Source organism: Pipra filicauda, unplaced genomic scaffold (assembly GCF_003945595.2).
Source record: "Pipra filicauda isolate LSUMZ 115617 unplaced genomic scaffold, ASM394559v2 scaffold296_size2174093_pilon, whole genome shotgun sequence".
In the NCBI taxonomy this organism is placed as follows: domain Eukaryota; kingdom Metazoa; phylum Chordata; class Aves; order Passeriformes; family Pipridae; genus Pipra; species Pipra filicauda.
Genome location: NW_024104416.1, coordinates 639905 through 655631, shown reverse-complemented (window position 1 = coordinate 655631; position 15727 = coordinate 639905). Strand labels below are relative to the sequence as shown.

The following is a 15727-nucleotide window of genomic DNA, read 5'->3' as shown; positions in this document are numbered from 1 at the left end:
AAGTGCCAACCTTTGGGATAATAAAGGGCATGAGGATGGGTGATGCCAACCAGGTGAGGGGCCACAGAGACACAGCAGGAGCCCGGAATTGATGAGCTTTTGGATAACAAAGGAGATGAAGACCTGTTACCCAGCGAGGTGGAGGGACGCGGAGAAAGAGCCAAAGATTCGGAAGGAAGTGCATAAAATCTGCTTATATATGTTAATGTAAGATCTGTTTCTTGTATTTTATTTTCATCAGCTACCAGGTGGGGGGTTTCTACAATGATCATTACCTCACATTCATGCTAAGGGTAAATTCTGTGGCATTTAATTGTTCCGTAGCTCGGATGGCGTTGAGAAAACACACCTGAGAAATGAAGCTTTAGTTGATTTATCTTGTTTGAATGTAACTAAAAAAACCAAACGAACAAACCAACCCATGAAAAATCAGCTTCTGTCAACTGTGCTTTACATTTTTACTTGATTCCCACTTTCCCAGCCTTTAACTTTTTGACAGCTGGTCTGAGAACCTGAGAACAGAGCAGCTCTGGTGTGATATCTGTGCTTTCTGTGATGCTGTTAATAAGAGCTGTTAATAACAACTATGTTGTTTTTTTCATAGTGTCATCAAAAGCATCTCGACACTGTTGCTGCTAAGTTTTGCCACCTCCATAATTGAAAAGTTCCTCTTGTGTATTTTGAGTAATTTTCATGCAGAAAACAAGACACTATAACATACTAGCAAACAATGGAAACAGCTTTGCTGTAACCTGTCTTAGAAATCTTTTTTTATTATATATATTTAATGTTTTCAAGTACTAAAGGGTTGCAAAAATAACACACCAGTATGAACATAACAATTTAGCAAGTATATATATATATATATATCTGCCAAACTAAATCAAATCTACTTCAACCAATACAGCACTTAAAAGCAACCTGGTAGGAAGAAAATATTTCATGTGGCAACTTCCTCTGGTGGAACAACTTCCAAAAGCATCTGGAGGTGCATAGTGATGGGATCTGAGGGAAAAAGTTATTGTTAGAGGCTTTATGAGAGAGAACAATATCTCAATTCAGACTACTGAGTGAGAAAATTATCCTTCCAAGCAGTTGTCCTTTTTTATTCCTATTTCAAACTTAAAAAATAACAGCTGGGGAATAAAAATAGTCTTAAGATCCAAACTACAGCATTCCAGGTTTCCAAACTTGCTCTTACTAGAGTACAATGCTTCTAATTGCATAACTGAATTATAATTAATAATCCCAGGGGAGGGGAGAGACAGCTGATGGATTTTTTTGAATGTCTGTAGAACAACTAATCCTGTTCTATTCAGCCAGTTCCAATTAACCTCTTACCTGTGTATCCTGGTTTCCCTGAAATAATTACAAGGAGTTTTTCTGGAGACTAAGCAAAATCAGTTTATAACAGTCACTGGGTTCTTGCAGCTTTCACTGTACTCAGCACTGTGATCATTCTTTTATCTTAATGCTGTTAACATTTACTTCAGTAAGTATAATAAAAACTCTCTTTGGTGGCATCAGAATTTGTGTCTGCTAATCTCTAGTTCATGGCTAAAGCAATGTTTTGAAACACAGATAACCAGAAAACCAACTTCACAGACAGAATAGTTCTGTTAACTTTAAAATTCAGTTTCTTTGTGCTACTACAGTGCTGTGTTGCCTTTTTGTGAATTAAATTTAATTTCTCCTCAAGTCAGACATCCCTTTTCTTTCACAGGAAGGAGTAAAATAGAGTCTTCAGCAAAGCTCAATACACATTTGGGAAATTCCTTCCCTTCCCAGGACCAGACAAGGAGCTTCATCACAGTAATTAACCTCGAGCTTAGCAGATGTACTCTTGAGTTTGGAGCTGCCTACCTGAGGTATGTACTTACTTGATATTTTCTGGGCCCAGCTGAATTTAAAATGAACAAAAAGTGCATAAACTATGAGTCCACTGAGTATAAATAAAATACAGTACAAATAGGCCAGTTCAGGTGCACTGATGATTGGTGCCAACACCAGGACAATGGAGACCAGAGTCACTATGACAGGAATGATGACGGGCACCTGCAAGGCACAGAACACACAGTCACTGCTCCACTCTTTTGCTGATCTGACAGAAGCTGCCTGTATGAAAGAATATTTTGATTGCCTTTTTTTTTTTCCTTTTAAAATTTCTGGAATCAGATGGGGCAGTTGAAAGAGTAGCAAGAATATGGATGGAGAAAACTCTTCTGCTAAATCATTCGCTAAGATCTCTTTGTCAGTATTGCCAATTGCAGTGTAAAAATTTGCATTTTAATGAATCTGGGACCAAACTCCAGTGGAATGACCCGAGCTCTTATTTGGGATACTCTTGCAGTGTAGTCTGCAGACTGCAGGTTCCCATTCCTGGAAATTTGGCTTGTGCCCCGTGGTTTGTGCAAGTGAAAATCAACATAATGCACTCTTTCCTCAGCTCTTATGAGCTTTGTCCTGATGCATAACTACAAATAAATGGCTGGTGAGGGGATAAAAAAACAAGGAGTCTGCCCAAGGGTGCTGTTTAAATATATTAGGATGAGTTCATCTATAGCATTTATGGGAGTGGAGGAAAAGCCACGTGGAATGATGAACTTACCCTGATAGGCCTTTCAAGTTCCTTCCTTGTAAACCTCATAACAATGAGTGCAAATACTGTTAAACCATAAAATATCCAGACTGCAAAGCTAAAATAATTGATGAGCGTGTCAATGTCACCGGGAATGATATAAATAATAGCAATGGCCCCCTAAAAATGAAAACAGAAATTAATGTAGTCTATTACAGAACCAGGCAGAATTTTACTTACGTGTCACTACAGGTGCTTAGTGTTCCAAAGTGTGAACTGTGAATGCTTTTGCTCAACCATTGGAGTGTGAGTGTGTTGCAGCACCTTTAAAGGCTGTGCTCACATCCTGCCAGCACGTGGTTGCTTTTGTGTGCAATCTTATTCCATTTTAAGTCAAAAGACTCATAATTTCTACGCAGTAATCTGTTTTATTGTTGACTGCTTCTCTTGAAGATACTAAATGTGGTTTTAGGTTTTTAATGTTCCTGGGGTTGAATGTATCTTGTTATGCCCTGAAGATAAAATAAAAAACCCCAAGATGCTCTAGAATTATTTTTAAACATATTTACAGACTAGAATTTTTTTTAGTGAGATGTAAGTGTATTCTTCCATGGAGGAAACAGGGTAGTGAGAGTTTGCTTTTGAGCATCCTGGGAAAGGATTGCCTTATGGTAATCATACATTTAACTTTATGTTTTCATGCTGTTGAATCTTAAACATTTTGATTTTTAAAATCCGGTTCTGGAATGAATATATTCAAATGGAGAAGCTGGGAGGGGGTAATATAGTCTTTTTTCCAATTTTCTTGCCTGGGTACTCATGGATGCATGTCAGGACTGCTTGTAAGAAACTGTGTTGCCGGAGAATTTTTGTTGGTAGTTTCTCTGTACTCAGAATTTCTACTTACATAAAACATGATGGCAGGGGCTGGTGTTAAACGTTTAACACTGATGTAAGACAACACCTTCAGCGTGTGCCCCTCACGGCCTGCAACATAAACGAGTCTGCCAAAAGAAAAACAAGGAGGTGTCGTCAGTTTGGCACTTAAAATCAGATTTTAAGTGGCATTACTGAACAATAGATGAGTACCATTCATTTTCAGGTTTGTTTTATTGTGTGGCTATACAATCTGATTATAATTTTGTCAGTATTTTCTTTTTAAATATGTTTGCAGTGGATTGTAAGAAGGGAAATGGCCAGTATTAAAGCAGTGAACTAGAAACTGATTCTTAACCAGTATTAAAATAGGAAATTTGAAATTAATTTCAGAATCATTAGTTTGCACATTTAATAGAAGATTATTTTGGAGAAATGGAAACTGCTGTGTCCCTTTTAATTAACTAATTCCTTTTTCATTTGCTTCTTATCAAATAGCTACCTTGACAACTTTTTGTCACCAAATGGTTTTTACAGCCCTATTGCATTCAGTTGGATTTGAAATTTTAAAATATTTGAAGTAGTAAATGGAAGCATTGAATAACTGATAGAAAGGAATAGCTTCTCTTTCCAGTTTCCTTTATCTTTACTGGTGTAGTCGTGTTCTTACTGGTAATTTTTCACTGTTTAATTCTCAGCTTTAAAATTGATCAGAGGTGACAAAACCCTTCTGTACTATACCTGCTTTGAATTAAGAATATGACCTTATTTTCTAATTTGTCAAACCTGAATAGCCACTGTTTCTTTTTGAAAACTAATCAACATAGGTAGATTTACAGGTATTTTCAAATTACATTTTGTATAACGTGGATGGGAAGAATGTCTTTGTGTGGGTACATAAATGTGAGTATAACTTTTTACACCCTTCAAAAACTGTCCTTTGAAGATATTTAGAACAGGAACTTACCTGCCTGCAGTAAAACAGGTCCCATTGGCAGATCCAATTGTAGAAAATGCCACAAAGAGAGGAACTATCCACGAGGCTGGATAAAGGACTCTGTCTCCAAATGTCTGGGATATGGGATTAAAATCAGCCATTTTTGTCATTTTAACAACTTATACTGAGGTATCTTTTATTTATATATGTATATATAGTGTATATATATATATATATAGTGTGTATATATATATAGTGTGTATATATATATAGTGTGTATATATATATAGTGTATATATATGTAGTGTGTGTATATATATATAAAATATATATATACTTGATATATGGTTTACTATATATATGGTTTACTATATATAAAAACGAGCCATTAAAATTATTAAAATGAGCCATTTTTGTCATTGTAACAACTTATACTGAGGTATATTTTATTTTTATATATATATAGTGTATATATATATATATAGTGTGTATATATATATATATAAAATATATATATACTTGATATATGGTTTACCATATATATGGTTTACCATATATATGGTTTACTATATATATGGTTTACTATATATATGGTTTACTATATATATGGTTTACTACATATATACCTATACTTTAGGTGTATATATATATATACTCTTTGTGAGTGAAGTAAGTGGGTATCTGAGACATTCTACCAATAAAAACAGGTTGTATATTTTGTGTAGTTCCTAAGGAATGCTTTGCCAAATGAAAACCTGGATTAATTCATGGACCACTCTATAAAATGGAGTGGAGTGCTGTTGTTATGATGTTTAAGATGCAGCACCTGCAGGAAATACTGGAAGACAGATGTAAAAAGTGTACAGAACTGAAATGCTGTTAGAGCCACCTGCTTTGGGATGTGTCTGCCAAAAACCAAAAGGGCAGATGGCATTGCTACAGAGCACTGTCCATCCAACAAGCTGTTTGCAGCCCCTCCAGAGGCAGTAACAGCAGCAGTGACAGCCCCAGCCTGGGGGGAGCAGGGAGGGACAAACTCCCTGTGGTCCTTCAGTGCATCGAGTTGTCACCTGTGCCGTGGGATGGGAGTTGTTGCTGCAGGATAGATTAGGTCTCATGTAGGCACGTTGCTCTACTGCAAATTAATTTGAATTTAAATGTTTTTGACAGGAAGCTTTTGAGTTTTTAGGTGGGGGGTGGTTAACTTTTTTTTTTTTTTTTTAAGTAAGTCAGGCATAAAAAGAGCTTTGTTTTTGCCCAGCTCTGACATCAGTGCTGTTCCAAAGGGTACTCACAGCTGTGCAGACCTCTCTGTCCTTTTGCTCAGTGCCAGGTCTGAGATACTGTCAGTTTAAACTGATGAGTTCAATGCTAGATGTTTGTTCAGACTGTAAATTTAACGGTGTGCTGAAGAGGACTGGTTCTTAAACAAGGTATCATTTGACACGTACATTGCTGTACCCCCTGGTGCAAACAAGATACTGAAGATCTGAATTAGAAAAGCTTTCATTTTTAAACATTTCTAAGTATTTCAACATTAGTGTACTTCACTCTGCCACGCTGTGTTTTGCATGCTTGTCACATACTGTTTGTTTTCCCCAAAAACTAACATCATGAAAAATTGCTGCATGACCTCAACAGCTGCTTCAGAGACAGGTGTCCCACTGAAAATTTACTGAGTGGAAGTGAGGGGACAGGTGTATTTTTTTTTAGGATTTCAGAAATCTACGTCATCTTTAATTTTACCTATAACAGTATGTCTTGCAATAAGGTAAAAATTGTATCTTTCAGATTTGTTAAGGGAAAAAAAACCAAAAACAAACAAACAGAAAAAAACAACAACAAAAAGAATAAGGTGAAAGTGAATTATGGACTATTTGCTGTTATCTCCAGAACAACAAACTTTGATCTACTGTCATTTGGCATGTGCTTCTTTCTCAGAAATCCTGAAAACGCTGAAAAGGGCAAAGCAACTGTCAGATGTTATTTCTCTTTCCATTCTTTGATGCCTGTGGAAAGCCCTCTGAGCTGCACTGTTTACAAAACCTTAGCTGAACACTGCAGTATTTTGCTCCCTCTTTTTTTTTTCCCCGTTGGGATATGACAGAACTACTGTAGAAATTAAGCATTACTGAAATCTTAGAGTAAGAAATGACAGTAGATAAGGGGGGGGGGGGGAAGGTGACACTGATAGCTCAGACTGAAATTAAGTGTAGCTCAAGAAGAATTCCAGGTTCCTAAGGAGGAACTTCATGATGTGCAGGACTGGGATGCACACCAGCCCTCTTGAGATGCTCTGTTACAAAGTAAAGTGGCTTACCACAGCAACTGCCTGGGACTGCAGGAGTTCTGTTGAAGTCATGACGGTGAAATAGGAAATGTTGATCAGAACGTAACAAACTGTCACCAAGGGGATCCCAATAATTATAGAGAGCGGTAGATTTCTAAAGAATGCAAAAGTAAGACCCCATCAGCATTGCTGTATCATTTCTAGAGTTGTCATAGTACACTGTGGACTCTGCCACATATGCTCTTTAGGTGTATTTACATTTATTTTTTTTTACTGCAGAGCTATGGAAATCAGGATTATAAAAATATAAATTTATGCAGAAATACAAAGCCTGAAATACGTGCAAATTAGCTTTGTCTGTTAGTGCTCAAACCTTGAATAATTGCTGCTTTTTTAAAAAACAACCCAAAGTATATGCTTGCTTGTAGAAAAATATTAAGAGTTTGAATTTTGCCAATAGAAACAGTGCTCTCCTACCTGTAAGGATTTTGAAGTTCTTCTGTGATGTAATTGAGTTGATTCCTGGAAGGAAAAACATTCATATCTTAGCAGTTTGTTGTTTAAATACTTCTATACTCTGAGGTCAGGTGTTAATTTATGTTATTGCTTTTTACCTTTTCAGTTAAAAAAAAAGCCCAAACCACTATAACCAATCTTTTTAAGTGGGAAAACTGCAGGACAAAACCTATGTGAGCTTCTCATCCAAATGCCAGCCTCTTGATTCACCATGTCTGTCTCCATTATCTCTGAGATTTTGAGATATTGGATAAAATATCCCCGCATAATGAAAGGAAAATTTGGCAGAAATCTCAGATTTACAAGGTTGCCTTTTAACTTCAAGCTTTGCAGTACCTGAGTCTTTTCAAATAAAACCACAAGGGTGCTGAGGGCAAGGGGTGAAGCAAATCTGCTGATATTTCATCATCCTGTCTTTAGAAAACTGGCTTTAAGGAAAACCTCTTTAAGGATCACACCTATCTGAATTTTAATTTCCAAATAGTCATTTTTGCCACAGCATGTAGACCAGATTGAAACAAGATTTTTACTCCTCTACTCTAAAAATGTGAAGAAATGATTTTTACGGTTCAAAAGGCAAATTTTCAAATGTTAGTGCCTGGTGTTACCCATGCAAATCATTATTTAGGCACCAGCTTCTTTCCTCCTCAAAAAGTCCTCATGAATGTCTGAATTAGCAGACTTAAACGCCTGAGTTGAGACACTCAAGTTTGGCAATAGAACCCGAAAGAGTCACCTATTTAAAAATAAATTCGGTTTTAAAAGCTTTTAAGTGGGACTTGTTTTGGTGTAAGTCAAGATACATATATATATATATATATATATAAGTCAATAGTATAATATATATATTAAAATATATATTATATATATAAGATATAATATATATATATGTATTCCTTCCAAACTACAGACCTATATGCAGACTTTTGCAGTTTGAACATTTAAGAACAGCATTAATGGATTTGTGCCAACAGAGCCCTGGGCCAACTGACATTCCCTAAGAAAAGATCTGCAAGTTGAGCTTTATGACTTCTGATCCAATGTTCTTTTCTATGTGCTCTTGTACTGATCAAACACCACCAGATATTTCCCAAGAAATGGAATTTGGTGGGGTAACCTGTAGGGAAAGCTATTTTGCCTGAGACAATGGAACTAAATTGGGTTATATTTCTCCCATTACTAAAGTATGAAGTATAAAGCAGTAGGTCCTTTCAGGAATAATTTCAGAATAATTTCAGAATAATTTCTTTCCCTAATAAAAGGGGGTGGAGGTTTTGATGCTTTTTAACCAGTGGTGTTGTTTCTCCAAAATTCACCATGAGCTTCTCAATAACAAGTCAGATGTTAACTTTTCCCGAGTTCAATGGGGAGAGAGTGAACTGGTTAAAGGCTGGTAAACTGTAATTGTCAAGGCTAGTAAAGATTCCTCACCATCCATCATATGCCCAGAGTCCATTGTAAAATGCCAGACTGATAGAGCTGACAGAAATTTTACTGTCCTTGAAAGAATCTTTGAAGTTTTCAGTTTTTCCTGCAAATAAGATGTAAATTACGGGTCAGTGTTGAAACTAGTTCTTGTAATCCCCATCAGAAGAAGAAATATTCCATTATCTTTCTCATGTTTTTAAACTTCTCACTGTTAGAATACCAGAAGGTGTTAATTGATCTGTAGTGTGGCATTTCCCACCCAACCCCCTCCTCTAAAAGAAATTACCAAGAGATGCAGAACTAAAACCCTGAGTAAAGAGATTCAGGGCTGTGCCTTATTACTGTGCCACTTCCACTAGTGGGGAATTTATTAATGCTCACAGCAGAAGCTAAATTAATTTTTTCAAGGAATGTATAGTTGATTACCTTGTGCAAGGAGAACAATGCCACTTACAATAATGATTGTGACAATGATCATTTTAGCAGCCGTGAGAAAATTCTGGAGGTAACTTCCCAGCTTCACACTCAGTGAATTCACAATTGTAATCACCACTAAAAGAAATAAAATGAGGAATTTTTGCATTAAATATGTCAAAATTGAAAGGAAGGTTGCCTCTTTAACCCTAAACACACCCCCCTCCTTCAATACTGTACTGCTTTTTCCTCACACTCTGACTATATTATATAGAGTTTTTAACATACTGTGTTTGGATAACTTGTAAAATAGTGAGGAAAAACACTTTTCTGAATTAGATTTTGAGAGTACCCTTAACAAAAAAACACATTGAAGCTGCACAGCATTCTGATAAGTACAGAAATAGCTTATTATTTCTTCCTTTTCTGCTAGAGGTAAGCGTTCATTATACAGCTGTATCTATCTTTTAAAAAGGATAAAAAAACCTTGTACTGGGAGCAAACCACCTTTAAACCTACCCTTTTTATATGCTGTTGAATCAGTTATTATGGGAAGGACTGACTATACTGTGCCTTAAAGATTTCTGGTGTCTCTGTGAAGGTGAAGCTCAGGAAGTCTCAGGGTGCTGATGTGCACTTACTGATGGGGCCAAACCCAAGTCATTGTGCAATTTTGGGTCTGATATGTCTTTAAAAGACATATCATACTAAGACCTTAAACCACCTTGTCCAGGAGCTGCTTTATGCTGATGACGCCGCCCTTGTCGCCCACACAGAAGCAGCTCTGCAGCGTTTAACATCCTGCTTTGCTGAGGCTGCTGAGCTCTTTGGGCTGGAAGTCAGCTTAAAGAAGACAGAAGTTCTCCATCAACCTGCACCTCAGGAAGTCTTCCATCATCCCCATATCACCATTGGCCACTCAGAGCTCAAATCAGTCCAGCAGTTTAATTCCCTAGGCAGCCTCATCTCCTCGGATGGTGAGATTGACAGAGATAGACAACAGGTTAGCAAAGGCATACAGTGCCTTTGGAAAGCTCCATAAGAGAGTTTGGCGAAATAAACACTTGAAGAAAAGTACCAAGATCAGTGTTTACAGAGCCATAGTGCTGTCTACTCTCTTATATGGATCTGAATCATGGGTCATCTACCGCCACCACCTGCGACTTCCAGAACGCTCCATCAACGCTGCCTCCGCACAATCCTAAACATCCCCTGGTCAGATGATGTGACTAACAGAACAGACTATGTGTCTGTTCTAGAACAAGCAGCAGTCACAAGCATTGAGGCCCTGCTGCTGGGCAGGGCACCCCCTCCCTAAGATCCTGCTTTATGGGGAACTTGCCACCGGCTGCTGCAAGAGAGGAGCCCCAAAGAGGAGATACAAGGACTCCCTGAAACAACATCTCAGCCTTGGCCATATTGATCACCATAACTGGTCTACTCTGGCCTCCAGTGGGGAGGTCTGGAGACACACCATCTCTAACGCTGCTGATGCCTTTGAGAACGCAGCAGGATCACCCTGGAGGAGAAAAGACAACGCAGAAAGAATCGTGTCTTGCAGAATTTCCCACCTAAGGAGTCTTTCTGCTGTGCCTTTTGCAACTGGATGGGTCTATCTCATATTGGCCTTTTTAGCCACCAATGTGCTTGTAACAAATATGGATAGAGCCCTTCCCAAATCTTCATTTGCAAAGCCCGGCCATGATGATGATTGATGATGATTCTTTAAACAGTGGGACTCTTACCAATGGCTGCTGCTGCAAGACACTTGACGACAGCCTGGGGCGGATCACAGCCTGGGTAAAAAGGAGTTGAGGCATATTCTGCAAAGCTGAGACAAATGATGGCAAAGGAGCTGGGTTTGGTGACCAGTAAACTCGTCCAGGAAAACAGGAATGCTGGAATGGGGCCAAATGCCTCCATAAGGTAAGGATATTCCCCTCCAGATTTTGTGATCATCGTTCCGAGCTCCGCATAGCAAAGTGCACCTGAGCAAGGAGAAGAGCAGGTTGAGGTCGTGCCCTTTTTAACCTGTGACTGGCTAGATCAGATGATCACTTTTTAACAGCTAGAAAAGTTAAGGAAATTGATATCTACAGTGCATCATTACCCTCTTCATGTTTCTGTATATTTTACTGTATGTGCAAAAATCAAATTTTAATTACTTGTGAGCAATTGGAAAAAATACCCTGAAATTAATAAGATACAGTCCAAAAATTCCTACTACTGGTGTTTAAGACTTGGCCAAAACCAGCACAAACGTTCTCATTTCATATTAGATTTATGTTTAAGAAACCAACAGTGCAAGAAGCATTTAAGTGAGAACAGCACTTGCTGACATTCCTTTTGGAAACCTGAAAAAAACAGACTTGCTGCACAGTTTTGAAGCAACACGTCTGCTAAGCTCATCATTAAAGTACAGGGACACTTCCAGATCTATTGCTGTATCTGGCATCCTGCATTAAGGTTTTTTTCTATGCTGTGTCCCCTGATACATTGCTCAATGTTTTACTTCTTGAAATATTTGGAGGTGCTTAGTCTAAATTTCCAGATAATAGAATTAGAATTACACAAGTAGAAAACCAGCAGAAGCACCCAGGTGACTGCCAGGAAATGTCACATTCTGACAGTGATTTAAGTAGAAGAGTATTCTCTTTATTACAGTCAGTGGATGAAGCCAGCAAAATTAAAAGTTGATTTCAAAATAAATTGAGAGTGCGATTTGCAATTTTAAAAACTTAATTTATCTTTTATAAACAGCACATTTTAAATTTATGGCCCAGTGCTGCTATGCATATATACATCAGTATTTCATTGATTTTAGCTAATTTGTGAAATGACAGTAGTCTGCAGAAGCAGTAGACATAAAGATTTAGGCAAAGATTCAGATTCTTTGTTGACTCCTTTACCTAATGTTGCCAGAACTCCACAGGCTGCCCAGACGGTCAAACAAGGACCCACAGCTTCAACATTGGCAAGTACTGATTTGGGAGAAACAAAGATACCCGACCCGATAATTGTCCCGACAATCATACAGATCCCGCTGATGAGGCCCACCTGGAAATGAAAGGAGACATTTTCTGTAAGTCATTTCTAGTTCAGTAGCAGAGAACTACAGTAATTGTCATTACTGACTTATTTTTATCAGTTTTTACCATGTAAGTTCGAGAAAGAAATTTATTAAACTATTTTGTGAAGTTTCACTCTTCTTTCCAAGATGCCCATGTGGCCTACCCCTGCTGTTTTCAAAAGAACACCTCTTTGTATTTTGCCTGCCTGTGTATTTCCTTTATTAAACTGTCCTTTGCATTGGGTCTCAAATCAAACCTTGTACAGGTGAACTTCCCCTTTCCGCTCTGATTAAACACTGAAATTCTTTTATGAGCACTTGATGAATTCTGTTTTCTAAGCTTCAGAAATTGTCTTTTATGGATGGAGTCCCTTTTTTGTCGCTTAGCAGTTGTTCTCCTCTCCTTGCTTTAGGTATCTGTGCACAGGAGTTATCTCCATACTGATAGGTGGTGATAAGACCATGTTCTGATTTTGTTTCATGTTACATGAAACCACTGAAACCTGAGGCATGTTCTGCTAAAACAAGTGCCACAGGCTACTTATTTTTTCCTGATATTATGGCTACTCTAATAACATCAGTATTTTTTCCAGTCTTGGCATCAAACTAAAACCACATAAAGACTCTTTTTGCACGTTACTTAAATTTAAAGAGGAATTCCACCCCCTCCTGAGAGCAAGTGACACAACTGTTGTCTAAAGCATCTCTAATTTTTTGGAGGAGACAGATTTTCACTTGTCTTTGAGTACCAGTGCCTATTTCTGAATGTTTCTTAGTATACACCAAGAAACGTTCAGAAACAATGAGCTGAACAACCCACTGCAACCCCTGAGAACTACATGGGGGAAAAAATAAAAAAGAAAAGTTTATGAAGTGCCTCAATTGACCAGCTTCGAATTGTTATTCTATCTGATAACTTCAAAGACTTAAAAACATATTGTTAGTTTTCTATTGGTTTATATCACGGCTTTTTAACTACGGTAATTAGCAGTTTCTGGAAATGTAAACCAACCAGTTGAGATATTAGCACATCGTTGCTAAACTGGGACATAGTTGTGGTTTTTGTGCACAAGTACCCACTTCTGCCTCCCTCTGCCAGCCCCTCACACACGGACCAAAGAGGGAAAAGAAAAAGTTTTGCCTGTTTTTGTAGGTTCGTCCTTTGGGGTTCATGACTCTGAATGGATTGTTTGTCCCCTCTTCCTTTGTCCTCTCCTTTTCTTTTCCTCAAGCCTTCCTCACCCATTTGGTTTTTCTTGTTGAAATCTCTAAGGAAATAAAACCAAAATTCTCAACTCTAGCACATTGTTTGCTTGAGTTTTGCTGATACATGTGGGTCCAAAATACTGGAGGTAAAATATTGCCAGAAAATTAAAAAAAAAAAAAAAAGGCACACTCTCAGAGGCAAAAGGCCTTCCATCCAACGATGGAATCCAGTGAGGATTTTCCTCATACTCACCTGGCAGGGAATGTCTGTGTCAGGTTACATCCAGTTTCCAGGAATGATCCTCACTGGAATGATCTTGCTTTTATAGCCAGTCCTTCCTTGGAATTCCTCCAGCGGTCCAGTCAGATTTTATCTTTCTCCCAAAAGCTGGTCTGCTTCTTATCTAGGAGACCTTCTTTCTGATCTTCATTAAATTAGGCCTTGTCTCGGTTCCTTGGAGGTGCAAGGATCTGCTAACCCAAGTGTGGGCTGCTGTAATTGTCTAATTAGCAGCTCTTTGCACTCAGTGTTTTGTCCTGTATAGAATTAGAATTTGTCCTGTATAGAATTAGAATGTAATGTTTGTTAGAACGAACGTTTTCAAATTTAAATTTGTGATTTTTTTTTCCGCTGAGGATTTTGCTTGTTTGTCCTTGTGTTTGTCTAAAATACAGCCTGAGATAGTGAAGGAAATGCATCAGGTCAGGTCCTGAGTCTCCAAAGTGGATTCAGTCAAAAGTCTCTTCTAAGACATTAAAACTATATTTGCTAGAATCTGAATGTTGAAGATCATTTAGCAGTTATACAGACAGTAATTCAAAAAAAATTAGGCAACTTAAGCTGGAGTGTTTTTGGAAATAAAGTAGTTATTGGCTACAAAAACTGTAGCATTTTAAATTGACAGAACACCTATCTCATTATTGTTGGTCCTCAGAAAAAATTGGGCTATAAAGACATCGAGTTTATGTTTTGAATCAAAGATTTAAAAAAAATAATAATAAATCTAACTTTAAGACTAAACCTATGATAGAAAATTGCCCACATGAGGAATGCAGGGCTTGGGTCACTGAACTTTACAGCTTTGTGCCCAAATTCCCTCTTTAAAGTCATGTTTCAATGATCACCTTTAGCAATTCTTGGGTTTGCTTACCTTATTTATTTATATTTGTTTGGTGTTACTCGGGTCCAGGAATCTTTGTCTTAGGATGTTTCTCCCATCAGATTTCCCAGGCAGTTACACAGCAAGGCACGTCCGAGTCTGAAACCAGAATCTGCAGAAGCAGCAGCAGATTAAGTACAAAGGTTGTAAAAGACAATCATTAAACCCATTCTCGGACAAAAAGCTTTGAGATAGGAACCCCAGGTAAACCCACAGTTTATCTTTGAAAAAAAGAAAAACCATCTTTTGTTCCGTTTGTGAGAATGTTTATCCAGTGCCTGCTGTGTCACAGAGTGAGAGTGAACATTTGGAGGGTCTATTTTGATAATCCTTATACCAAGCAGTTGCTAATTTAGAAATCCTTTGGAAAGGCGACCTTGAAGTAATTGTCCTTTTATGGGTGTATTAAAACCATCTGTCCAGATGTTGGTTGCATCCTATAAAAATAGATGACGTTTTTATCTTGAGACAGTAGAGAAGTGTGAGCAGAAATGTTTTTCATTAACCTGAGGCAGCTGAGTGGGCACCTTGTGTTCCCTTTGCTTGCAGTTACAATTATTTTCCGTTTTTGTAAATATTTTAAAGCCTTACTTTAGTGAAAAATGCCATTCTCTATTTCTATACAGTTGTATATCCAGAAAAAAAAGTGCTGTTATCCTGCATTCTGGAATAAGGTAACTTCTTCGAGCTAATCATCCCTAAAATATTTGCAAAACCACCCCTTAATTGTGTTAATCATTTGTTTTTAGCAACGTAGTTGTACAGACAGCTCCTTTGCTGTATGACATTCAAATCACTAAGTCCTGATCCACCCCCTCGAACCGCAGCTGACTTTTTTCAATTAACATCAAGTGTTAAAAGCTAAGGGATGTTGTGGTATTGATCGCTGATGTTAACATTTGTTATAGTACAGGGCTGGAAACGAGACCAAACAAAACTATCCCGAGCACGGTTTGACGGTTGTTTTGCTCACTTTTTTGTTGTTGTTTAGCCTGTTTAAGCACACAGGCTTGATCACCAGGAATTCCCTCTGCAGTGATGATGTAAATCTGTGACTAAAAATGGACTCTGAGAACATGTGAAACACTTGTTTATATTTGCTGTGTTTTGGGGTGGCTGAGTCAGACTGCACTGGGAATGTCTTTCTCCAAGGCTGAGGCTGCAAAGTAAAGCCAGGACTGAAAAAAACCCCAGAGATGTATTTTTTAGTCACTGTGTTTTTCTTGTCTTTGGGGTTTTTTTTGTTTAATTC

At 37.8% G+C, this 15727-nt stretch overlaps 1 protein-coding gene across 2 annotated transcripts; it reads right to left on the bottom strand.

Moving 5' to 3' along the window:
- Window positions 1-753: 753 nt before the first annotated feature.
- Window positions 754-15706, bottom strand: SLC7A9 (solute carrier family 7 member 9). 2 transcript variants are annotated; one of them, XM_039383046.1, is made up of 14 exons: window positions 14467-15706; window positions 13569-13874; window positions 13251-13377; window positions 11949-12096; window positions 10785-11027; window positions 9052-9177; window positions 8629-8728; window positions 7159-7203; window positions 6712-6835; window positions 4422-4525; window positions 3486-3582; window positions 2609-2758; window positions 1881-2055; window positions 754-1005 (listed from the first exon to the last, which is right to left on the bottom strand). In XM_039383046.1, the coding sequence occupies exons 3-14, from the start codon at window positions 13353-13355 to the stop codon at window positions 941-943; spliced, it is 1482 nt and encodes a 493-aa protein (XP_039238980.1). In that variant the 5' UTR covers window positions 13356-13377; window positions 13569-13874; window positions 14467-15706; the 3' UTR covers window positions 754-940. The 2 variants fall into 2 exon arrangements, with proteins under 2 accessions (XP_039238980.1, XP_027600538.1); XM_027744737.2 differs by having other exon boundaries at window positions 13569-13852.
- Between the last annotated feature and the right edge of the window lie 21 nt (window positions 15707-15727).

Bases quoted from the DNA above. Each gene is read 5' to 3' on its own strand.
- SLC7A9 (XM_039383046.1), bottom strand. From the start codon at position 13,355: ATGGGTGAGGAAGGCTTGAGGAAAAGAAAAGGAGAGGACAAAGGAAGA. The intron at 4,526-6,711 runs GTAAGCCACTTT...CCCATATCCCAG, and splicing joins AGTCCCAGGCAGTTGCTGTG to ACATTTGGAGACAGAGTCCT. The intron at 3,583-4,421 runs GTAAGTTCCTGT...TTCTTTTGGCAG, and splicing joins ACCTGTTTTACTGCAGGCAG to ACTCGTTTATGTTGCAGGCC.